Source organism: Tigriopus californicus, chromosome 5 (assembly GCF_007210705.1).
Source record: "Tigriopus californicus strain San Diego chromosome 5, Tcal_SD_v2.1, whole genome shotgun sequence".
In the NCBI taxonomy this organism is placed as follows: Eukaryota; Metazoa; Arthropoda; class Copepoda; order Harpacticoida; family Harpacticidae; genus Tigriopus; species Tigriopus californicus.
In genome coordinates, this window is record NC_081444.1 from 4,614,458 (window position 1) to 4,633,605 (window position 19,148).

General features: G+C 42.8%; 1 protein-coding gene across 1 annotated transcript; it reads left to right on the forward strand.

The window, feature by feature from the left end:
• Positions 1–1,556: 1,556 nt before the first annotated feature.
• LOC131881114 (uncharacterized) lies at positions 1,557–19,000 on the forward strand. Its single transcript, XM_059227884.1, has 5 exons — positions 1,557–1,607; positions 14,566–15,067; positions 15,137–15,399; positions 15,472–16,216; positions 17,252–19,000. Exons 2-4 carry the CDS (start codon positions 14,647–14,649, stop codon positions 16,204–16,206), a joined length of 1,419 nt encoding a protein of 472 aa, XP_059083867.1. The 5' UTR covers positions 1,557–1,607; positions 14,566–14,646; the 3' UTR covers positions 16,207–16,216; positions 17,252–19,000.
• The last annotated feature ends 148 nt before the right edge of the window (positions 19,001–19,148 follow it).

Here is a 19,148-nt window from a genome sequence, read left to right on the forward strand (position 1 = left end):
TTCCTCGGGTATCGAAGAAAAGTGGAACATGGTAAAATATCGTCTGAAATAAGGGCCGTTTTAATTTGCACGGTAGATATATATCCAAAAACCGCAAATTTGAAGAACATTTTCAATTGTGCCTTTGATGGTGATTGAAACAATGTATGGCCAGAGTATGAGAAAAAATTAAGACGCACCAATTCTTTCACCTCATTTGGGCGAAAACACTTTCGAAAATGCAAGAAGGCCCTGTCGGCCTTGAATGCACTTATTTGATCACGCCATAAATCATTTCTTTTACATCGTTATGGCCAACTGGTCAACCACAGGAGTGAAAGTTATAAAGGTATCATTTGTGATCCTCGAACCTCAATAAACACGATTAAGTTCTCTCTTTTCCCCTTTTTATTGGCTAGATTTATATTTTGCTATCGCCTTTTAGAATGATTGTTGGTTCATACAGAGAAAAGTCGATTCTTTAACAATTGTAACCTATTTTGATTACGAGTACAAAAAGTTCACGCTAAAACAAAACCAACTCCCTCACGTGGCTCTGAAAGGTTAATAATAGAAGCCACTTTATGGCAGTTGTTTCTAAACCATCTGATCGGCCATTTTTGGACCATAAAAAGTCTTTGACACAGGAACTTGGAAGATTTCCAGGGTCATTTCTGAGGTGATTGACTGACTTGTGGAAAGGAGGGGAGCCAGCCCATGAAGGTGATCATCCGGACTTTTCCACAAGTCCGCGGACTGTCACGCAATCATAAAAAATCCAATCATATCGGAAAACACGAATGAAGAGCAAGACTGAGATAGACTTGGGTCTTTCTTCCGACAACCTTGTCCAAGTTTCCATTTGAACCCCCGCAAGGCTACTTCTCAGGGCTGCCAAATGTTGGAACAGGGCCTGGATTCATCTTGATCCCGGTCCCAACTTAACCCACCTTGAAACTATAAGACAGTTTTTTTTCCAAATGAAACAACACCTCCTTTTTTTCAGAGGATTAAAAAACAATGCCAATGGACTCTAGAGATTGATGTAGAAAGACTCGTTCATTATTATGGCAAGGCTTCTCCAATCAGTCGTAAGTCTTCCTCGATCCTCGTTGCTTCAATGTACTGAACATGGGTCAATACTGATGATGAAAAGAAGGGAGAAGCAGACTTGAACTTTATCCCCCCTTCTTCTAGAAGGAAGGACTATAGGGGTCATCGGCAAGTCTTTCGGGGATTAGCCTTTTTTGTCCCTGTGCTTTACTTTCTAGCCTTGATTTTTGAGCAGGAGAGCAAAACATAATCCCTTCAAAAGTTGCTACTGTCAGGCTGGGAAAGAATCAATAAATGACGAGAACCTGGTGATGTTGCCTGGTCAACGTGATAAAGCCGAGACAAAAAGTCGCCTCAGGAGTCAATGCGAGGAATTGGAAGGGAAATGTAATTCAAAACTAGATCAATCAATCAAATGTGTCTCAACTTCTCTCAACGCAAAATGAAAGTGTTTTTTGAAACTCGATTTTTTATTTATCTAGAACCTCAAGAGGAGTTTTTGTATTAGCATTTTTTGCACAAATAATACCAACCAAGGGAAAAAGTGTCCTCCAAAGAATTTAGGAATAGATCAAGTGCGTTGGCCTATGAAAAAGGTTAGTTCTTGACCTTTCATTCGATATCCCATTGTCATTTCAGGTAAGCAGCGTGGAATAATGACACCTCTAAAAAATATCGTGGGTGTGACCTCACAGCATTATTCTATGCGACTCCGTAATTTGGTTCAAGTCTCAAGTAGCCTGTTTTTGCCCCCTATTCACAAGAGCTTTCGACCAGAATTTGGGTTTCAAGTTATCTTATTATTTACCAGAAGTACCCGGTTGTAAATTGAAGCTTGTAAAGCAAATTGCTCAGAACAAAAGAGCGAATAAATCCGCCCTCCAGAGAACTTCAGACAGATCTTGAGAGGAGAGCCAGCTTAATACTGGGCACTTGACATCGCCTTTGTACCAAGACATGGCACTAGAAAATGGAGAAGACGAAGCCACCAATACCTAACAGCCCTCCCTAATATCTTGAGTACCACATTATCGCAACCTTTTCATGGCATGAAGTGGCTTTTCTCCCTAACATGATCTCAGGGAATTTGGCAACCTACTCCCATTTCCACCACCAAAATTAGGAGGCCCCTTCACGCTCGAGGGAAATTGATCTTGTTAACACAATATCAAGACTTATATTGGGCATTTCATTTATTTTACTCTAAAGTACGATGTCGTGGAGTTTATATACCTACTTGGGGCACTCTCTTTGGACAAGCAGTGATACAGAGATATCATCCACTTACCAGGAATGATTCTCCACTCTTACGTCCCACTTTGCTTAGGGATGGTGTGTCATTATCTCAATTCTATCCACTTGGTACTGACGGCTTGTGGTCCTCAAATTAATAGGATGGCCATTAGCACATGAGCATTACATCTTTCTATGTGCACTAGACAGTAGAAAGTACCACGTGATCTAAAATAGCGGGGTTGTATGAGACAGAGAAAGGGACCAAGTCGAGTTAGGAGGGAGGTATTGGAATCGTGCCAAAATGGATCCATTTTCAATTCATGATGAATGGCACTAAAGGCCATTGAATTGGGACAATCTTCTCGCGTTTACCATAGAATAACAAAACAATTGTCGTGCCACGGCTTTTTTGCGGCTGAATCTGAGGTTCTCTCATCACGCAACTAAGTGGGTGTCATTGGTGGTCTACAGGGTGATGAGATCTCATGTCGGACCGTCAGTATCCTAAGCCACCAATCCTGCTTTAAATGGAAACGCCCCGTAGATTAAGTCCCAAGGATTCTCCCTCTCTCTCTCGTTCTGTACCTTTTTGTGAATGGCTATAAAATGATAAGCACTTAGTGAATGAAATTAGCAGTGGGAGGCATGTTGATTCCGTGACATTGCGCTTGCTCAGCTCTGAGGCTCAATTGGAGGTGGCACGATACAAGCCTTTCGTGGAACTAGCAAAATGGATAAATAAGACCATCTCCGACCGGGTCATAAAACAGTCACGGAACAGGATCAAGGCTTCTGGGAAAAACATTGAATTTTTTAAAACATTTCTTGGAACGAGTTGGGCATTTTCGTATTTACAGACCAGGGTGACCAAGTGCGATGGGTAGTATGGAAAGTGTAGTGGTCGAGGTGAAGTCCATTAACGAGGTTTAAAGGCTATCACATTAGTCTTGCCTGAATAGTTATCCTCGGTACTTGCTGAGGAATTGATTCTCTTTGTAGAAGCCAATAAAGTGAATGATGTTATGCTGGGACCTTTTTTCTCTCTCTCTTTTGGATCCCTTCGTATACCCATTGGAATATAAAAGAGATGTCGAAGCTTGTCAGGGCTTGTCGATCAGATGATTTTTCCTGGCCATGACTTGCGAAAAAATTCACACCCGATTCCGGGTTTCCCCCTTCCTTCGCTCTAGTGCATGCACTTGGCAACCCTTAACAGAACTCTGTAGTCCCATCATAATTCACTCACGAGCCCTCATTTTAGCCATTTTATAATATCACTGCATCAGCCCAGATCCTCCCCCAAACCCAAGCACTGGCTTTTACGCCAGAAACATCTTTCGAACCATCCTTCCCGATCAGCCTCAGAATGCTGACTGAAACCATTCATTTCCGTAACCCTGTGGGTTTCTTGGGCTTCCATTTCGATTCCCAGACAACGCTTTCAATGAGGAAGAGTCAGACAAGAGGAAATAATTATGGGGAGAAGCACATCTCATCCATGCTCTTTGTGTGGACTCCTGTAAGTGTGTAGTGATGCCTCTATTACTTGTGTATATTGTACATTGCTACTGTACATTTGAATGGGCACATGGCTGGATCGGAACCACCACCTCGACTTGATGATCTTTTTTTGTGTCAGTCAATCCACTCTCACAATTTGGCGGGAGAGCTGTCAAGACTGATGGTAAATGCATCAAAGTTCCTTTGGGGTGAATCTTTAATGGGCTTGATGTGACGGCGGTCGCGTTCCAAGAGAAAAAGGGGCTCTTTACATTTTAATATTGGTAATATACTTCCGTAAGAAGACTCCCCGATTCATTCTGAACGAGAGCAAATTGGAAAAGAGAGTCGTAAGTCAAGCGAGAGCAAGAGGTTGGATGATTTGCAAAAATTTCTGGAATCTGGGTGCACCCTTCCTTCCTTTTACTCGCTGTCGACATCTTCCCTGGAAATGGACCTTAATTCCTCTGAGAGGTTTCTATTCTTCCATGGCACATGGGAGGAAATCATACCAAATCATGGCAGAGATAAGGATTAATGCCATGTCCTCTAACATACTCAAAAGTCAACAATATTCCCTGGCTTGGGGAACAATTTCAAAATAAAATCGTGAAAACGACCAAAGAAGGAAGACCCGTAGTTCATTTCATAATGAATAGCATGGTTCTAATCGTATTTTGGGTTTCCAACCTTTTCTAATACCGATGCATTCTAGTCATCATGGCTAAGAGCAATCACTCGAACTGATATCGGAATTGTTAATCCATTCGTATTTTATAATCTTTGGCCTGTCATAAATGGAGCCAGAGCTTCGGTCGCAGGAATTGAGTGCCTGCCAATATACTAGACGGTCACAATTTCTCGAGTAAAATAATGACATTTGAGAAAGCGCACGCACCTTGACGACTGAAAGTTGATTTATTTACAATCTCCGAAGGCGCTTATTATCATTTGCTTTAACATTACGTGTGCAGGTACACTGCTCCTCCAAACAGCGTTAGTATAGTAGTATTAGTTGTAGGAGCGTTATTAGGAGTAATGAATGATGGCTTTGAACAGCCCTGCCTTCTTACACGAAAACGGCCAATCAAGGTGGGCCCTTTAAGAAAGAAGTGCAATAAATATAAGATCCACGACACCGAAGATATCCGAAAAACAGAGCCAACCGCTTCTTCGAGCTATTTGGAGCATTTTTTGACTCTTTTGCTTTCCGTTCTGTCCGCTTAAAGTGTATCAACCAACTTTGTTGACAGTTATGGATTTTGGATCCTTGCTAATAATGGCAAAGAAACTTCCCTCCAACTTTGTTCCACCTACATTTGCATGCATTCATTTTTGCTGTCACGTTTTTCTCAACTCCACCTCTTGGTCCAAAGAAATGAGCAATCCATTATGGACTTTTTGTGCGAGTAGATCATTGTCCCCGACTGTCAAGGAACGAGAAGGTCTCTTTGGAAAAAAAGATTGCCAGGAACATTGCGAAACGGTACTGAAAATGCAGAACTGCAATTCTGACTTCCTCGTCCCAATTGGTTTTTAATACAAGTGGACTTGAGAAGTGATGAGCCAAGAATTTGCTGAATACTATTCACTTGTCCAAGGCCAGCTCCTTGGAGTTGTTTTCAATTACCGCCACATATGTACTATTTGTAAAGATCTTCTGTGGGTCCTATTGTAAATGCGAGACTTCTCTTGTCAGTTCCAAGCGAATGCGGTTCATGTTCCACATTCGAGGGAGGAAATTGACGTGTAACTCTGGCAGATACTTTGGTATTAATACCCCTGTTGGGAGATTGCCACGAGTGATATGTCAATTTCAATGGCTCACCCACAGCAGATCCATGCTTACGACTCACCTTGTCCGTGGGCTTGTCGAGTGAATAGATGACAAATGTCCGAAAAATATCGGCTATATCAAGACAGGTCTAAACTCGTTGCATTCAAATATGAAGGGTATATGCTGGATGTGCGTGAATTTCTAGCTCTGTGTAATTGTTTATAATTGGTCCAATTTACGACGAATCCAGGGTGACAACGCGTGAGATGGATTGCCACAAATATCATGACTATGAGCAATTAAGATTTACATTAATGTGTCAGAGCTTGACCGTAAATTGGCCGTAAATCCATCATTCAGGCACCCATTGGCATGCCTGTCAATTGAATGCATTCTAAGTACAAGATATATACGTAGAGTTTGCATGCACCTCATAAAGTTGGTGGTTCGTTCTTCTTGGTCACACAGAATTATTCTAGGTACAAAAAGAACAACAGAGCTAAGCAACCACCCTATTGTACCCCACAGTTAAATATAACAAATAATCTCCCCGGGTTGCTATCACCAAATATAATAATAGGTCTACTGTTTAATAAAAGTATTAGAAAGAGGAGGAGAACCATGTCATCAAGTTTTGACGACACTGCAGTTCCACAATCCGGCTTGACATACCAATTTACAGCTTTCAAAAGGCACTTTGACTCGGTCCTTGCTCCGAATTTTCTATACTGGAACGAACTCGACAGTACAATGAAGTACAGCACAGTACCACGAGGGATAAAAAGCCCACGGCTCTGAGACATTTGACAAAATTTCTCTTCTCAACTTGATACTTACCAAATATTTGCATGTTGCCCAGCGCCCAGAAAACGAAAGAGAGACGAAACTTGTTACTAACTACTCACTTGCCCCCTTTTGGAGGATTTTTTCCTGGCAATAAAAATTGAGACGAACGTCTAGCATTTGTTCCAAATCAAAAATCAAGCTTTTATGAGTCCGCTTCTTACCTATTTCACGAGTCATTGGGGGGAGTGGTCGAGCCTTTATGTATTGGGACTTGATTGGTACTTACATCTGAGGCCAATTGATAGTTGCCAAATTAAAAGACTCGACCTTTTTTTGTTGGTGCTGTGACTAATGTGATAAAAATTAGAGGGCACCCATGGAATCAGACGGGTTTGATGAATCGCTCTCCCAAAAAGGATTGTGAAAGCTGAGAAACTTAGCAGCTGCTGTACGGCCAAGGCGAAACTTAGCAGTCATGGATTGGTTAAGTCTCCGAGAAATGACTTGCAAATAGAGGAAATAGATTTTCGCACCAGTTAGCTTGCTTGGCCTTTCGCATGAGTCAGGGCCATCCTTATCTCTTGGCCACGATCTGCGACACCCGTTTTGAGACCAATTAAAATGACACATGATTTAACAAGCGTATAATTAGTGCCAAAATTGCTTTTGACTTCTCGACTTTAAATATTCATGACCCTTGAGCACGGCAAACTAGTGAGGCACGTTCCCTCCGAACTGGGAGCTGTGGTCACGCAGTTCACCTTACTTCTGACTCGTCATTCAGGTACATTGTCTTGAGAAATCCCTAACCTAGAAGGGTTCATATGCGTAAAAACTAAGAACCAAACTGTTCTTTTTTGCATTAGAGCGGGAAACTTGTAAGGTTGATACTCAAAGTTTTGATCAGCTTCACATTAATGAAATGATCCAGTCAGCGTTTTCGATCTGCATTTGTGTTTTTCATTACGGAAGGCTTTGGTATATAAGTGAAGCTATATTTTGGTTACGTTGGTATTTTGAGTCCAACTTTGGTTTAAAAAAAGGGCGGGCAATTCAAATCCCTCAAGGGGCAAAAACTTCATGTTGGCCTAGTTACCGAGGTTCAAAAGGATTAGAGGAGACCATTAGCTGGCACAAAATCTTGAAGAGTACCTCACTTGGACACGGATGAGGATCCTTAATGAATTTGCAGGAGATAATAATTGCAATTTGGAGTCATTTCCTGAGAAGAAAGGGAAAGAGTTCATAATCTTTTTGACAGGAGTCCTCGATCTGGAGATGGAAAAGATCATCTTTCTCTTTTTTTGTACCGATTTCAACCCAAGGTTTACCCAACATTTCCAACAGGAGCTAATATGTATAGGCCACTCTCTTCTGGGTACAATATCTTTATTGAAAGATCGTCCAGATAATTTTTCTGTCGAAGGCAGGCACACATACACACAAGCAATGATTAGATCGTCATTAGATTTGAAGTGCTTTCATTAGGCTGTCAGAGAGTGACTAATTGTGCTTCGTAGCGAGTTCTTCTATCAATCCAAATGAAGAGAATCAAGATTTTCTGACATTTTAAATGACATTCAAAATGACATTCACCCAAAGGTATCGTCAAGACCAATTCCTCAGCAAACCCTACTTTACCCAAGACTTATTCAGACTTTCGTCATTCTCGTTCAAAGACGTGGGCCACGACTTTTAGCCAAATGTTGCCCACCCTCTTTTTGGTTAAGAAAAAATATATGAGTCTCATTAGGCGCCTTGTCAGCTGAATCTTTAATTCAACGAAAAGGGAGACGAAATCTGCGACCATGATTTATCGGAGAGAATTTATGAAAACGAGCTTCAAAAATTGGCCTTCATCTCCATGTCTCAAAGGGATTCGGAAGAGCCAAGGAAACCCCCTTTTCTCACTAAAAAGGAAATGCGTGCCATAAGTTAACCAAATCAAGGGGAAAAGAATCAAAAAGTGTAATTGGCAGGATCCAGGACCGAATGGATATCAAGCCATATATAGCTTTGGAGAAACCAAACTTCTGTAGCTGATAGGAATCAAGGGCAAAAACACATTGATGGGTGGAATCAAATACAAATTGAAATTCTCTTTTAGAAGCAATTCTCGTGAGTCACTTATCACAGTTGTATTTTAGAGTACTCAATAAGTACTCTTCAATTCAGATTGAAATCCAGGTTTCCTCCCAGAGATGGGAATGTCAGTAGTCAATGGATTGCTCGCAGATGGTTTTGATATGGTAATCTCGATTCTCTAGCTCTTTTTCTCAGGCTTTGAACATCCATGTCGAATGGTCAAATCTCCACTTCCCCCTCTAATCCAGGAATAACTCCAACCCCACCTTTCCTTTCTCGTCCACGTCCACGTCCACGTCCCCGACTTCGTTCGTTCGTTCGTTCGTTCGCTCGCTCAAGCAATCACTCTCTCTTTCAATTTGACATTGAAATAGGACTCCTATTCACCCACCCAATCCACCCCCTCCTACCTCCAGGATCCACCTATTCAACCTAGGACTCAGTCTCACAAGCACCAGATAACCCTTTGGAAGCAGCAAGGAAAGAAAGAGCATGACCTATTTTCCCCTTCTCGAGTACGAAAAGGTGGATTTTGGCTCAACAGTACAGGGTAGGTTTGGTAGGACAGGACGTTTATCCTGACGTCGTTGTTGGCGGAGCTTGCATCTATTTTGGGAACCCATCATTTCCAAATTTCCAACGAGAGCCGTGATTGTTGGAGGTGCATTTTTGAACTTGGAGAAGAACTTGCTGCTACCAATGTGTGGGTTGCTAATGATCGAGTCTTGATACCTGATTGGATTGATCCAGGGCTTGATGGGGTGATTAAGTGGATCATTTTTGGAACTCGCTCCCCCTCAGCTGGCTTGTTTGCTTTTGATAATGATCTAATTGATCCACAAAGTGACTACATACAGGCCTTGAGTAAATCTTTATGGGCTGGCTACCGCACTCCAACCACCACCTATATGCATTAAAACGGTAGTAAGATCCAGTCTTGGGCAATCATCGAACCCCTCCTCGACTTATTGTACCCTGCAATGTTTATTTCATATTTTATATGAGTTTGTATCCTACGAGGCTGTGATTAGTTTTGGAACCAATCTGCCCACGTGGTGTTCCAGAAAATGAAGGCTGACTTGAAGGGGGAGAATCTGATGCAGCAATTGCATGTTGGTTAGAAGTGAGTATCTTGTTAATGGCACTGTAATTAAAACTCAAATAAGCACCCTATCAATCTTGGTCGTTGCACCTTTTCCTTCGGTTCGAACCAATACAATTAGATCCATCCTGTTCCATGACTGAAGTCTTTGCCACAATAACATTCTTGGAAATGCACCATTCAAAACGAGGTTTCAAGAACCATAACAGTAGTTACTGACGATTGACGAGTTGTGTGGTTTGATGATGGCAACATATTGTCGGGTACTCCAATCACATGTATTCGAGCTCTGTATGTTATTCGAAATTTTGAACCCATGTAACTGGATTAGGGGAATTCAGACCTTTTCTCTTTTTGGGTCTTTCCAGTGTCTTGAAAGACAATTCAATTTCTGTGCAAGGAAACAAACCACTATCAAAGCATGTTGAAGAAGTCTTCTGACAAAGTTATAGACATCTTTCTGCCTTTCGAGTCCGGCCCACTTTCTGCCTGACGTATGGAGGATCAGGGCACCAAAACTTTCCTCCCCACATTTTTGGGGGCTTTGCCCGAGTCCAGATTTCTTAGAGTACCTACATTATCCCAGTCAGAAATTGGGGAGAGGGAGCGAGGAAGTGGAGAAAAAGTTCCACGAATGAAACTAAAATCTAATCAATTTGTGTGATTGCTTCAAAGTTCGTTTTTTTTCGACTCATTCCACTCTTCCAATCCTTGAGAACCAGACAGCCAATCAAGCTCAATTTTGAACAACTTGCTTCCCCTCAGAAAGGCATAACTAATTGAATCCATGAATTCCACATATACAGTTAAGATGTGATCGTATTAAAGTAAGATCCTTGTTGCTCCCATAAATGACAAACTTAAGCTCTCAGTTCCAGCTGTTTCAATTTTCATGCATGAAGCTCACTCACACCATTGATCTTTAAACTTTGGCATTGAAATTACGCAATTGCCCTGGAAGAACGGGGGTGAAATACGAACAGAGCAGTCACAGTACGTCTATCGTACTCTCTCCACTGGAAATGGATTGCAGTGCCAAGGCGGATGTACGGTACAGCTTGGTAACCTTCTGATGTTTGGCCACCTAAAGATTGAGTCTTGAAAATCCAGATTTCGGTCGTCGGCCCTGTCTGTTCAAAAAGGATTTATGGCATTTCCATGAGGGTCTCCACTTTCCAATGGTTTGAGGATGAACACTGATAGGCTCACCAACGTTACTTTGTCTTTACCGGCCTTCAGGATGCCCTTAGCCTTGGTTCTGACCTTTAGACTGCACTCACTTGAATTTTCAGACATTGTTTTGACGGCACTTTATCAGAGGGTTACCCATCGCCTCCAGGATATCGTTAGACCATTTGTAATATGTCACTAGGTACTTAACAGTTCCTCTTAATGAATGCTTGTGGTTTAATGTCAAAAAAAATCTTTGAGGAGGGAGCAATGGTATGAAAAACAGCCATGGAGGCCCTTAATTTCTTTACACCCTGTAAAAGCCATAAACTAGTCTCTATTATCGACCATATCGTCGTAAATAAATGGAATTATCCTTCCTTCCCTGGAGATTCCTCTGAAAGCGGGAGGGAGGCAGATTTTGACATTCGAAATGTGGAATGAAAGCCCAATAAATCAGGGGAATTTAACTCCAGTCAGTCCCCATTACCCACTTGAAGACAGAGGAAAATCTCAAGAATGACCAATGCGTTTCCGGGGAAACATTCTCGCAATCCAATAAATCTATCCCATACAAAGACGTGTTAAGTCCTGACAATCCTCATGCCATTACAAATCGGTCTTCCTGTCCCGTGAACAAAGTCACTTCATAATTGTCTTGAACCCTGGCCCTCAGAAACGGGATTCAACCAACCACCCCCCAACCACCCTCAAAACTCAAGAAGTCATAAGTCACCACCCTAAACAGCGTAAGACCACTACAAACTGTACAGATCTAGTGCTCCATGTCCTCCCCCAAAAAGGATATTCGAGACAAAGACAATGAATCAAAACATGGCGAATCAGAACCACAATTTGTTGTGATCTTTAACATTATTTCCTGACATCATTATCCTCGCTCAGTTCTCTTTCGACGAACATTTGACGGTTCTCCGGCAGAGTTCTCCGTCCACGGTTAGCGCCGGGTATTTAAATCACCCACGTGTTGCCCGCTCCTTTTCCGGGCTTAACGTGTTTCAAACCGAGAATTGGCAAAACCAACCTTTAAGTATAAACAACCTAATGCGGTTTCCAATATGCGTTCACTCCACTTGCTTCGTTAATGTTCATGTATAGGTAGAGTAGGCCTTGATGACCAGGATTAAGTGTTTCCTCATGTGAGGAAGAAGAGGGAGCAATTCATTGTCCATATGAGGGGTAGTACGTACACCATAACGTTGCACAGAACAGGACAGGGTTGCAATGCTCCATTGCTCGAAGCCTCAAGTTGACCTTGAGTGGCAAAACCACCCCCTGTCTAGTAATGACATAATGATCCAGCATGATATATCAAATGAAACTCTAATTCATCCATCCATCCCTCTATTGATTCATTGGGACTAATCAGAGACAAAAATATCCTGCTTAAGCATGTCATAGATGCAGCAAACGAACAAGTCGCCAACCTTTTCTACCAAGATCGTTAAAGGCGATCTTTTAAGTCTGACCCCTATGGGCAATAGTTACCATTAAGTCGATGGACACCAATCTGTTTGATGCCAGATTTCGGCTCCCACCACTTCATTGAGCGACCACGTTGGGCCAAGTACCATTTAGTCAGCCACCCTTGTCTTGTCCATTGACCAACTTGAATCACTTCTGAACAGAGCAATTCGTATTGAACCCAACTTAGTACAAAGTACTTGAGGTCGTAGTGGGGGTAGTAGCGCTTCCATGAAGCGACAAGAGACCGCTATTGGGCACATTACCAATGTAATGCACATTTTGCCACCCTCTTAATAGAGGGGTGTTTAAAGACACAAGTACTCATACTCAGAGTCTCTTCCTGGCGAGCAAAGACCGAGTTGGGAAAAGGACAAAAGCCACCCTCATGTCGAATCACTTCCTCGTTTAGTTTCGAAGGTAAGAACTGGCCGTCAATTTCTCTCCTCGCCCTGGCCATGGATATGTAGGAACAAAAGATTTTCACTTTTCTGGACGGGATTTATCCGAATCACACGAGCGTGACTTTTAAAACAGATTCAAATTTTCACCCTCAACCCCTTGAAACGTCTCTGTTTCTCACTCGTTCCCCTTTTACTAGCGATCCTCCTCCTTCCGCTAATTCTGCCCTTGCTTACAGTATACGAGTATGAGTAGTGCTGGTTCGTTTGCTGGCTTCTTGCTGGCTCTTTTGGCTTCACCTCCTCCTCCTCCTTCCTCGTAATAATAAAAGTGGAGCCATTTAAGCCTAGAAATGAGGGTGATCAATCCTCTCAATTAATTCAAGTTTGTCATAATTTGTAGAGAGAAGGCAATTCATTGCCACACATCACATCGAATTTCAATTCCAAGGGTCTTCTTAGGACCAGTTGGCTCTGTTAGTCATCAGGGGGAAAGAGACCTCTGTATCTCAGTCCTCCAACAGAGTATTAGTCTGGGTGCCAATGACCAAGAATGGTCACTAAATGTCGTGAGAGGGAAGACAGAAAAAAGTCCAAGAGAGCCTGAAACAAGAAACGAAAACCAAGGAAAACTTTTCCCTGCCCTCTTGAAGCTAAAGGTTGGCTCGGCTATTCGCTCTATTGTACATTGGTGTAACTGTTACATGAACACGCGAGTTTTTTGGCCTCTCTCCCTTTCTCTCTCTTTTTCTCTCGAAATTGTCTCTTGACGAGAATCGGATCAATTTTTGCTCTCGACCTGGACCATCTGAAATTGAACTTGGGACACTTCCAATACAGGAACCAACATTGCTGGAGCATGCTGATGAGGCATTATCATAACTCGGGAGAAACTTTTTTTTACGCAGGAATGAATGACCTTAAAGGGGGAAGCATGAATCTGCTAATTATCCCAAAATAAGAGGCGGGGAGGCGTATTTGGAAACAATCCATTGGGACGATTATTGCGATAGGAAATGGAGTCATTCCTTCCTTGGACAGGGATGAAGTTGCTGCTTCTCATGCAAGATGGAACGGGCTTGTTAAATATTCCAGGGGATCTTGGCCTCTTAATCGGTCAATTTTCCCCTTGAATTATTGAGCAGACTCGCTAGCTTTCCCTTGGTTACCTCACTTTCATACATCTGGTTGGCAAAAGGGCTTTTCTTTTTGTACATAACTGATTCCAGAATAAATCAAATCTAGGGGGTACATCTAGATTGTAACCAACCTGGCCAACAGAGTTGTACACTGAACAGAGTACATGACCATCCCTGGTTGCCACGGGAATAAATATGGTTGCAAGGCACGTTCTTTTCACTTCCTCTTTTGGGGAATTAATAATTCCGCTCACAGATTTGAAATTCGGGGACTCCAGCTTTGATTGAGAGCTGGCTTTTTCCCCTCCTCTTTCTTTCTTTTGCTTTTTCATCATTTCACGCATTCGTCACTGTGGAAAATCATTGAAAGCTTACAACTCTTGGGGCGTTAAATTTTTCAGTCAAAGGTGTATAAATACCTTTTAAAATACATACATTTGGGGTAAAATCACAATAACATTTGTACGATTCGAGCAAAACTTAGTCTGAGTTAGGCTTTTTTCAAGTTCTTGTCCAAATTCCTAAAGCAAACCTTGAGGGATCTCTTTCATGATGACGATGACACACCCGCTAACTTGATTTTCCAATTAGGCACCACAAACTCGAAGACCCGAGGGTTGCGAGTTAGTGTTGGTGACCCCATGTCGACGAAGAGAAGATCTGGGCCCGAATTTTTAGCTCGAGAAGAAGAAGACAAATGTTAGGCTTGAGATGGGAGGTTGCATAAGATGAGGGTATTTTTGTCTTCTTTTTGGGGACAACCCTTATTTTGCAAATCGATGTCAATCAGTAGCATAATCAAGGGGGATGATCAAACAAAAGGCCTGACACAGTTTTCAATTTTCCATGTTTCAGAACTCCATCCGGCACAATCTCTCACTTCACAGTCGCTTCGTCAGAGTACAAAATGAAGGCACTGGCAAATCCAGTTGGTGGATGCTCAATCCAGATGCAAAGACTTCGGGAGGTAAGTCATCCCGAAGGCGAACACCTTCCATGGACTCGGCCAACCGAGGGCCGGAATTCAAACGACGAGGCCGAAGCAAAAAGTCGTCGCTGACCAATATCAATCGAAATGGGGTTGGACCTCGTCCAGGGGTGAGCCCAATTAGAGGTCCCCCGGGGATGACGGACATATACCCAGACGCACCGAATTTTCATCAATTCCCATTTCCACCTGACTTGAGAGGTCGAGGTAACCTAGAATTCCAAGGGGGATCCGGGCACCCTCATGGAGGGGTGGGAAGAATATCTCCCAACCTCAGGAATGGGGTCATGGAAGGTCAATATGGATACCCAGGACCGCAAGAGTGGGGCTCCGAATACCCGCAATGTGGTGGGCAGGGCTACTATCCAGGTGGGTCTTTCTATCGCGTCCTGGGCATACTTTTGTCACCCCCTGACGACTGTCTTATTTTGATTTCAGGTGCCATGCCGCGTGATCCATATTGTGATCCTTTGTCTGGCAACAGTGGTCCTGAAGAGTTCTCTGGACCTCGGGCAATTTCTCCAATTCATCTCCCGCATAGGTCCAATGGTTTTCCATTCCGAGGGGCCTACCCAGGAAATCCAAATGAGTTTCATGCTTATCATGGTGGGTCGGACATCAAGATGCCTTCAAGCCCCTTGGTGTCGAGTGCAAACCAACATAGCTTGAGCCAGGAAGGCAACTCATACACCAATTCCCAGGTCTCGTCCTTGAAATGAAACACATATCCTTCTTAAAGAACTCGGTGTAAACAATTGATCTCCTCCTTCCAGGTTATGTCCCCAATGACGGGCGGCAATGCCAACGTTCAAGGCGACATGTCGCCCTCACCACGATCAAGTGGAGCCGGGTCCAGAATACCGAACAACGCGAACTTCCCTTCGCCCGAGTCTCATCATGGCCCGACCACACCAAGTGGGCCCGGGGACCAACCTCCTTTGCTCTCGCCCCATCCCAAGGGTGGTCACACCTTCTTCCCTCCCTGTAGCATGAATCCACGGTCAGCTCAGGGCCTCCTGAATCCTCCCCCATCTCAGACGTCCCCTCGATCCAATAGCACCGGGTCGAGTAGTTCCATTTTGGAGCGGGCTTTGGCCACTACCATCAAGCAAGAGGATGGAAATCCAGTCAGTCCAGGTGGGACCCATATGGAACATGCCCATCATCCCAATCAACAAGGCAATTTCCCATGGCCTCAAATGGGAAGCAATAGCTTTGCTGATGTTAACGTCGAAGATTATATTAAACATGACATGTCAAATGCAATGGAGGGCTTAGAGTATATGGGTCCAGCTGGGCCCGAGCATGGTCCTCAGGGAATCAATGTGGGTTACAACGCCAATGGAACGAATATCCCGGATGCTCACCACCCTTTGCACCACAGCCATCATCATATGGGACAACACCATCCTCATCATCACGGTCATGAGGACCTTCGTGACAATAGCGTCCCACCGCCACCGGCAAGTCAATACCAGGCCATGACCCAGCCACCCTGGGTTAGGTAAAACACCCGAGGTAAGAATAAAAACAACCAGATTTTTCCCTTACCGCTGCTTTATCGTCCGGGATTACCTGGATGACAAATGTGGTTTTTGAAAAAGAAAACTTTGTTCCAAACTCTCATAAGTTACTCACTTAAGTTTGGCGACATTTTATGACCCTTCCTCGATTTCCTTGGCTTTGAAGCATTAAGTCGAAAGGGGGAAAAGTTTATCGAGAGTCAAGTAGAATTACTTTTTGATTGAGAATGAGTAATTACAAAAGGCAATTTGGAATCCAGATTGGCTCTCAACACTCATTATCATAGAGTTTGTTCATATAACCACTTGGAATGGTTTGGGTTCTTGGTTCCTGCCCATGGTTTATCCCAATCTGAAGCTCCTTCATATGCTCGATTTCGGTCTCTTAGCTCGAGCTTAAATCAAGAGTGCTTGCCTTCCAATAAATATTTCAGCAATGTCTCCATCATCTTAATGGAGCCTCCGATCCGCATTTACTGAGAGTGCTTTGTGCCGTAGTTCTGCGAATCGAACCATTGCCTCATTTGCGGAGGGGGAGATATACGGAGGAAAAAAAGGAGACAACCCCATACATACGACTACGAAAAGTCGGCATTTCCCTTTTTTACTGTACTCCATTTCTGGCAATCAACTTGGAAAAATTGCAATTGCAAGATCCCTCTCTAGGCGTTAAATGAAGCAATGCAATGAGGATACAACCATGAAGAATGCCATTACTGACTTTTGTGAACGAACATTTGTATACAAAGTATCTTTCCACTTCTACCTTACAGAGTGTATCTGGCTACGTACTAAGTGCACATTTCGGTTGGTGGGGAGGTAATCATGTTACCCGAAACCTGTCAGGTTTTTCCGTTGCAATCTCAAGACAAAACCGCATTAATTTTTCTATTTTGTCAAGAGCTGACAAGACGGGATGTCAACTGGCATCTTTCTCACCTGAGAGCACAAAAATGAAGCTCTAGGAGCATGTCATTCAGTTTCGCATTCACCCCACATGTGTTTCATCCTATTTCCATTCTGATTTCAGGGATCCACTCTGGTCCTCGGGACTCGGAAATTCAAGACAAATGTGAAAACCTCTTCATCTATAACCAACGCCCCTGCTTCCTCTGCAAGAGAAGAACTCGGAGCCCACTACTGCATAATTTTCCTTTCCGTTGCCAGATTCTGTTCCTTTCCCATTCCTTTTTTTTTATTTTTCCAATTTCACTTACAAAGTCACAGGGTTATTGCAACTATCCAGACTCGTTGGTTCGCTACTTACCCTTGTGGTTTGCAGGCTTTGTTCAGGGATCTAGGTTGCATTTGTAGCGACAAATCTATGGCTCATCCCTCATTTCATTCCGTGGAACGGAGGACCTGTAAACGCCTTTTTAGAGGGTGGATGAAGTGTGTGCCTTTCCTTCTCCATCTATCTATCTTTCTCGCCACGGTAATCCTGGGAATACTTTTTGCAAAGGTTCCCTGGATCTTGATCCACGTCCTGATAGAAAAAAGATTACCACTAAATCTTTGCTCAAATGAAAATCTTCCCTATAAGTAGTTGTAGCAATTGGGTTGGGTACTCGTCCTCTTTCTCTTTTTGAGACACTTCCCCAGATACACACACAATGGAAAATAAAAAAGAAGACAGGCCACGTAGTGTTGAGTTTCACCGAATTCTGGTAGATTGGAATTCTTCGATCAAACATATTGGCATTTGTTTCCCGGAATTCACAACTCTTCTTACTTGCTCAGGTTCCGTTCAAAATTGAGAAACTGGTTTAATTCGGGAGGAGCTCTTAAAACTAGAGGGTGACGAGATTTTGGGAATCTTGAAAGTGAGAGGATTTTCGACAAGATTCGGGATTGTTTAAACAATCAGGGGTTATTTGGATACGAATCATTCATGGCCTGCAGCCGCTTTTTGTGGGATCTAAAGGGATAAAAAGTATAGCCTTCGACATAAATATAGCCTTCCTAGAAGCAAGAGCTTACTTACACCGTAGCTGAGGTTTGTTGTATAACCCTGACTTTCCTTCGTCTTCTGCCCCTTTCACAAACGTAACTCATTGTTATAATTCATAGTTAAATTCTTGACTCAATGTTGTCAGAGAACAGTTATTGGAACTCTAAGCCATGCACACTTTAATTACGGGTATTTTTTCCCTTCCTCCCCAATTTCACATTTTTCTCTGAATTTCTGAATTCCCCCAAGCTACTTCACCAACGATAGTATTTATTGCAAATCATTGGGCATTTATTTATCCTGTCACGATTGTGTTTCCATTAGAAAGTTGTATTTAGACTCACTGTGATACAAATCATGTATAAAGTGAACATCACCCCCATCATCACCCCATCAACATCAACAAAGATAAGAGCAACACCATCAACAACTACCACCAAGAAGAAAGTGAGGGCGGGCAAGAATTTGAACTTTCCGCCAATTTGTGCCAAGCCAAACGAACATGTTAAAACCACGTTGCAAGTCTGTAAATAGGATTTAAAATGAACAAAAACTATCTTTAAAGAAACATAGACTTCACACACGCGCAAATTCCAGTTACAAGTTGCAAATTTATCGTTGTCCAAGAGACTGCTATTCCTCGAAAACTCATTCTCATTCAATCACTTGTTTCGCGTAATCCACAAATCTATCTCAAGCTCTCGGACAAGATCGGAAGCTAAGCAAGACGATGATCACTTACTGGCCATCACGAAAGCTCTCACACTTAAATGCATATATGCCAACCACTGGATGAATGAAAAAGTAACAATAAAAGTTTATTATCAATCTGGAAGTCTTCTCATTTCGCCCATTCATTAGCAGCTAAGGAAGCCAGTCACACTGAGATCGTTCTTGGAGTGCCACGCTTGTACTGAACATCCATCGCTCCTCAAAACAGAAAAGCTCCATCCAGACTCGAAATTGTGCTGAATCA

Coding starts and splice junctions, on each gene's coding strand:
- LOC131881114 (XM_059227884.1), top strand. CDS start 14,647: ATGCTCAATCCAGATGCAAAGACTTCGGGAGGTAAGTCATCCCGAAGG. Junction 15,068..15,136: donor TGGGCAGGGCTACTATCCAG/GTGGGTCTTTCT, acceptor TTTTGATTTCAG/GTGCCATGCCGCGTGATCCA. Junction 15,400..15,471: donor ACTCATACACCAATTCCCAG/GTCTCGTCCTTG, acceptor TCCTCCTTCCAG/GTTATGTCCCCAATGACGGG.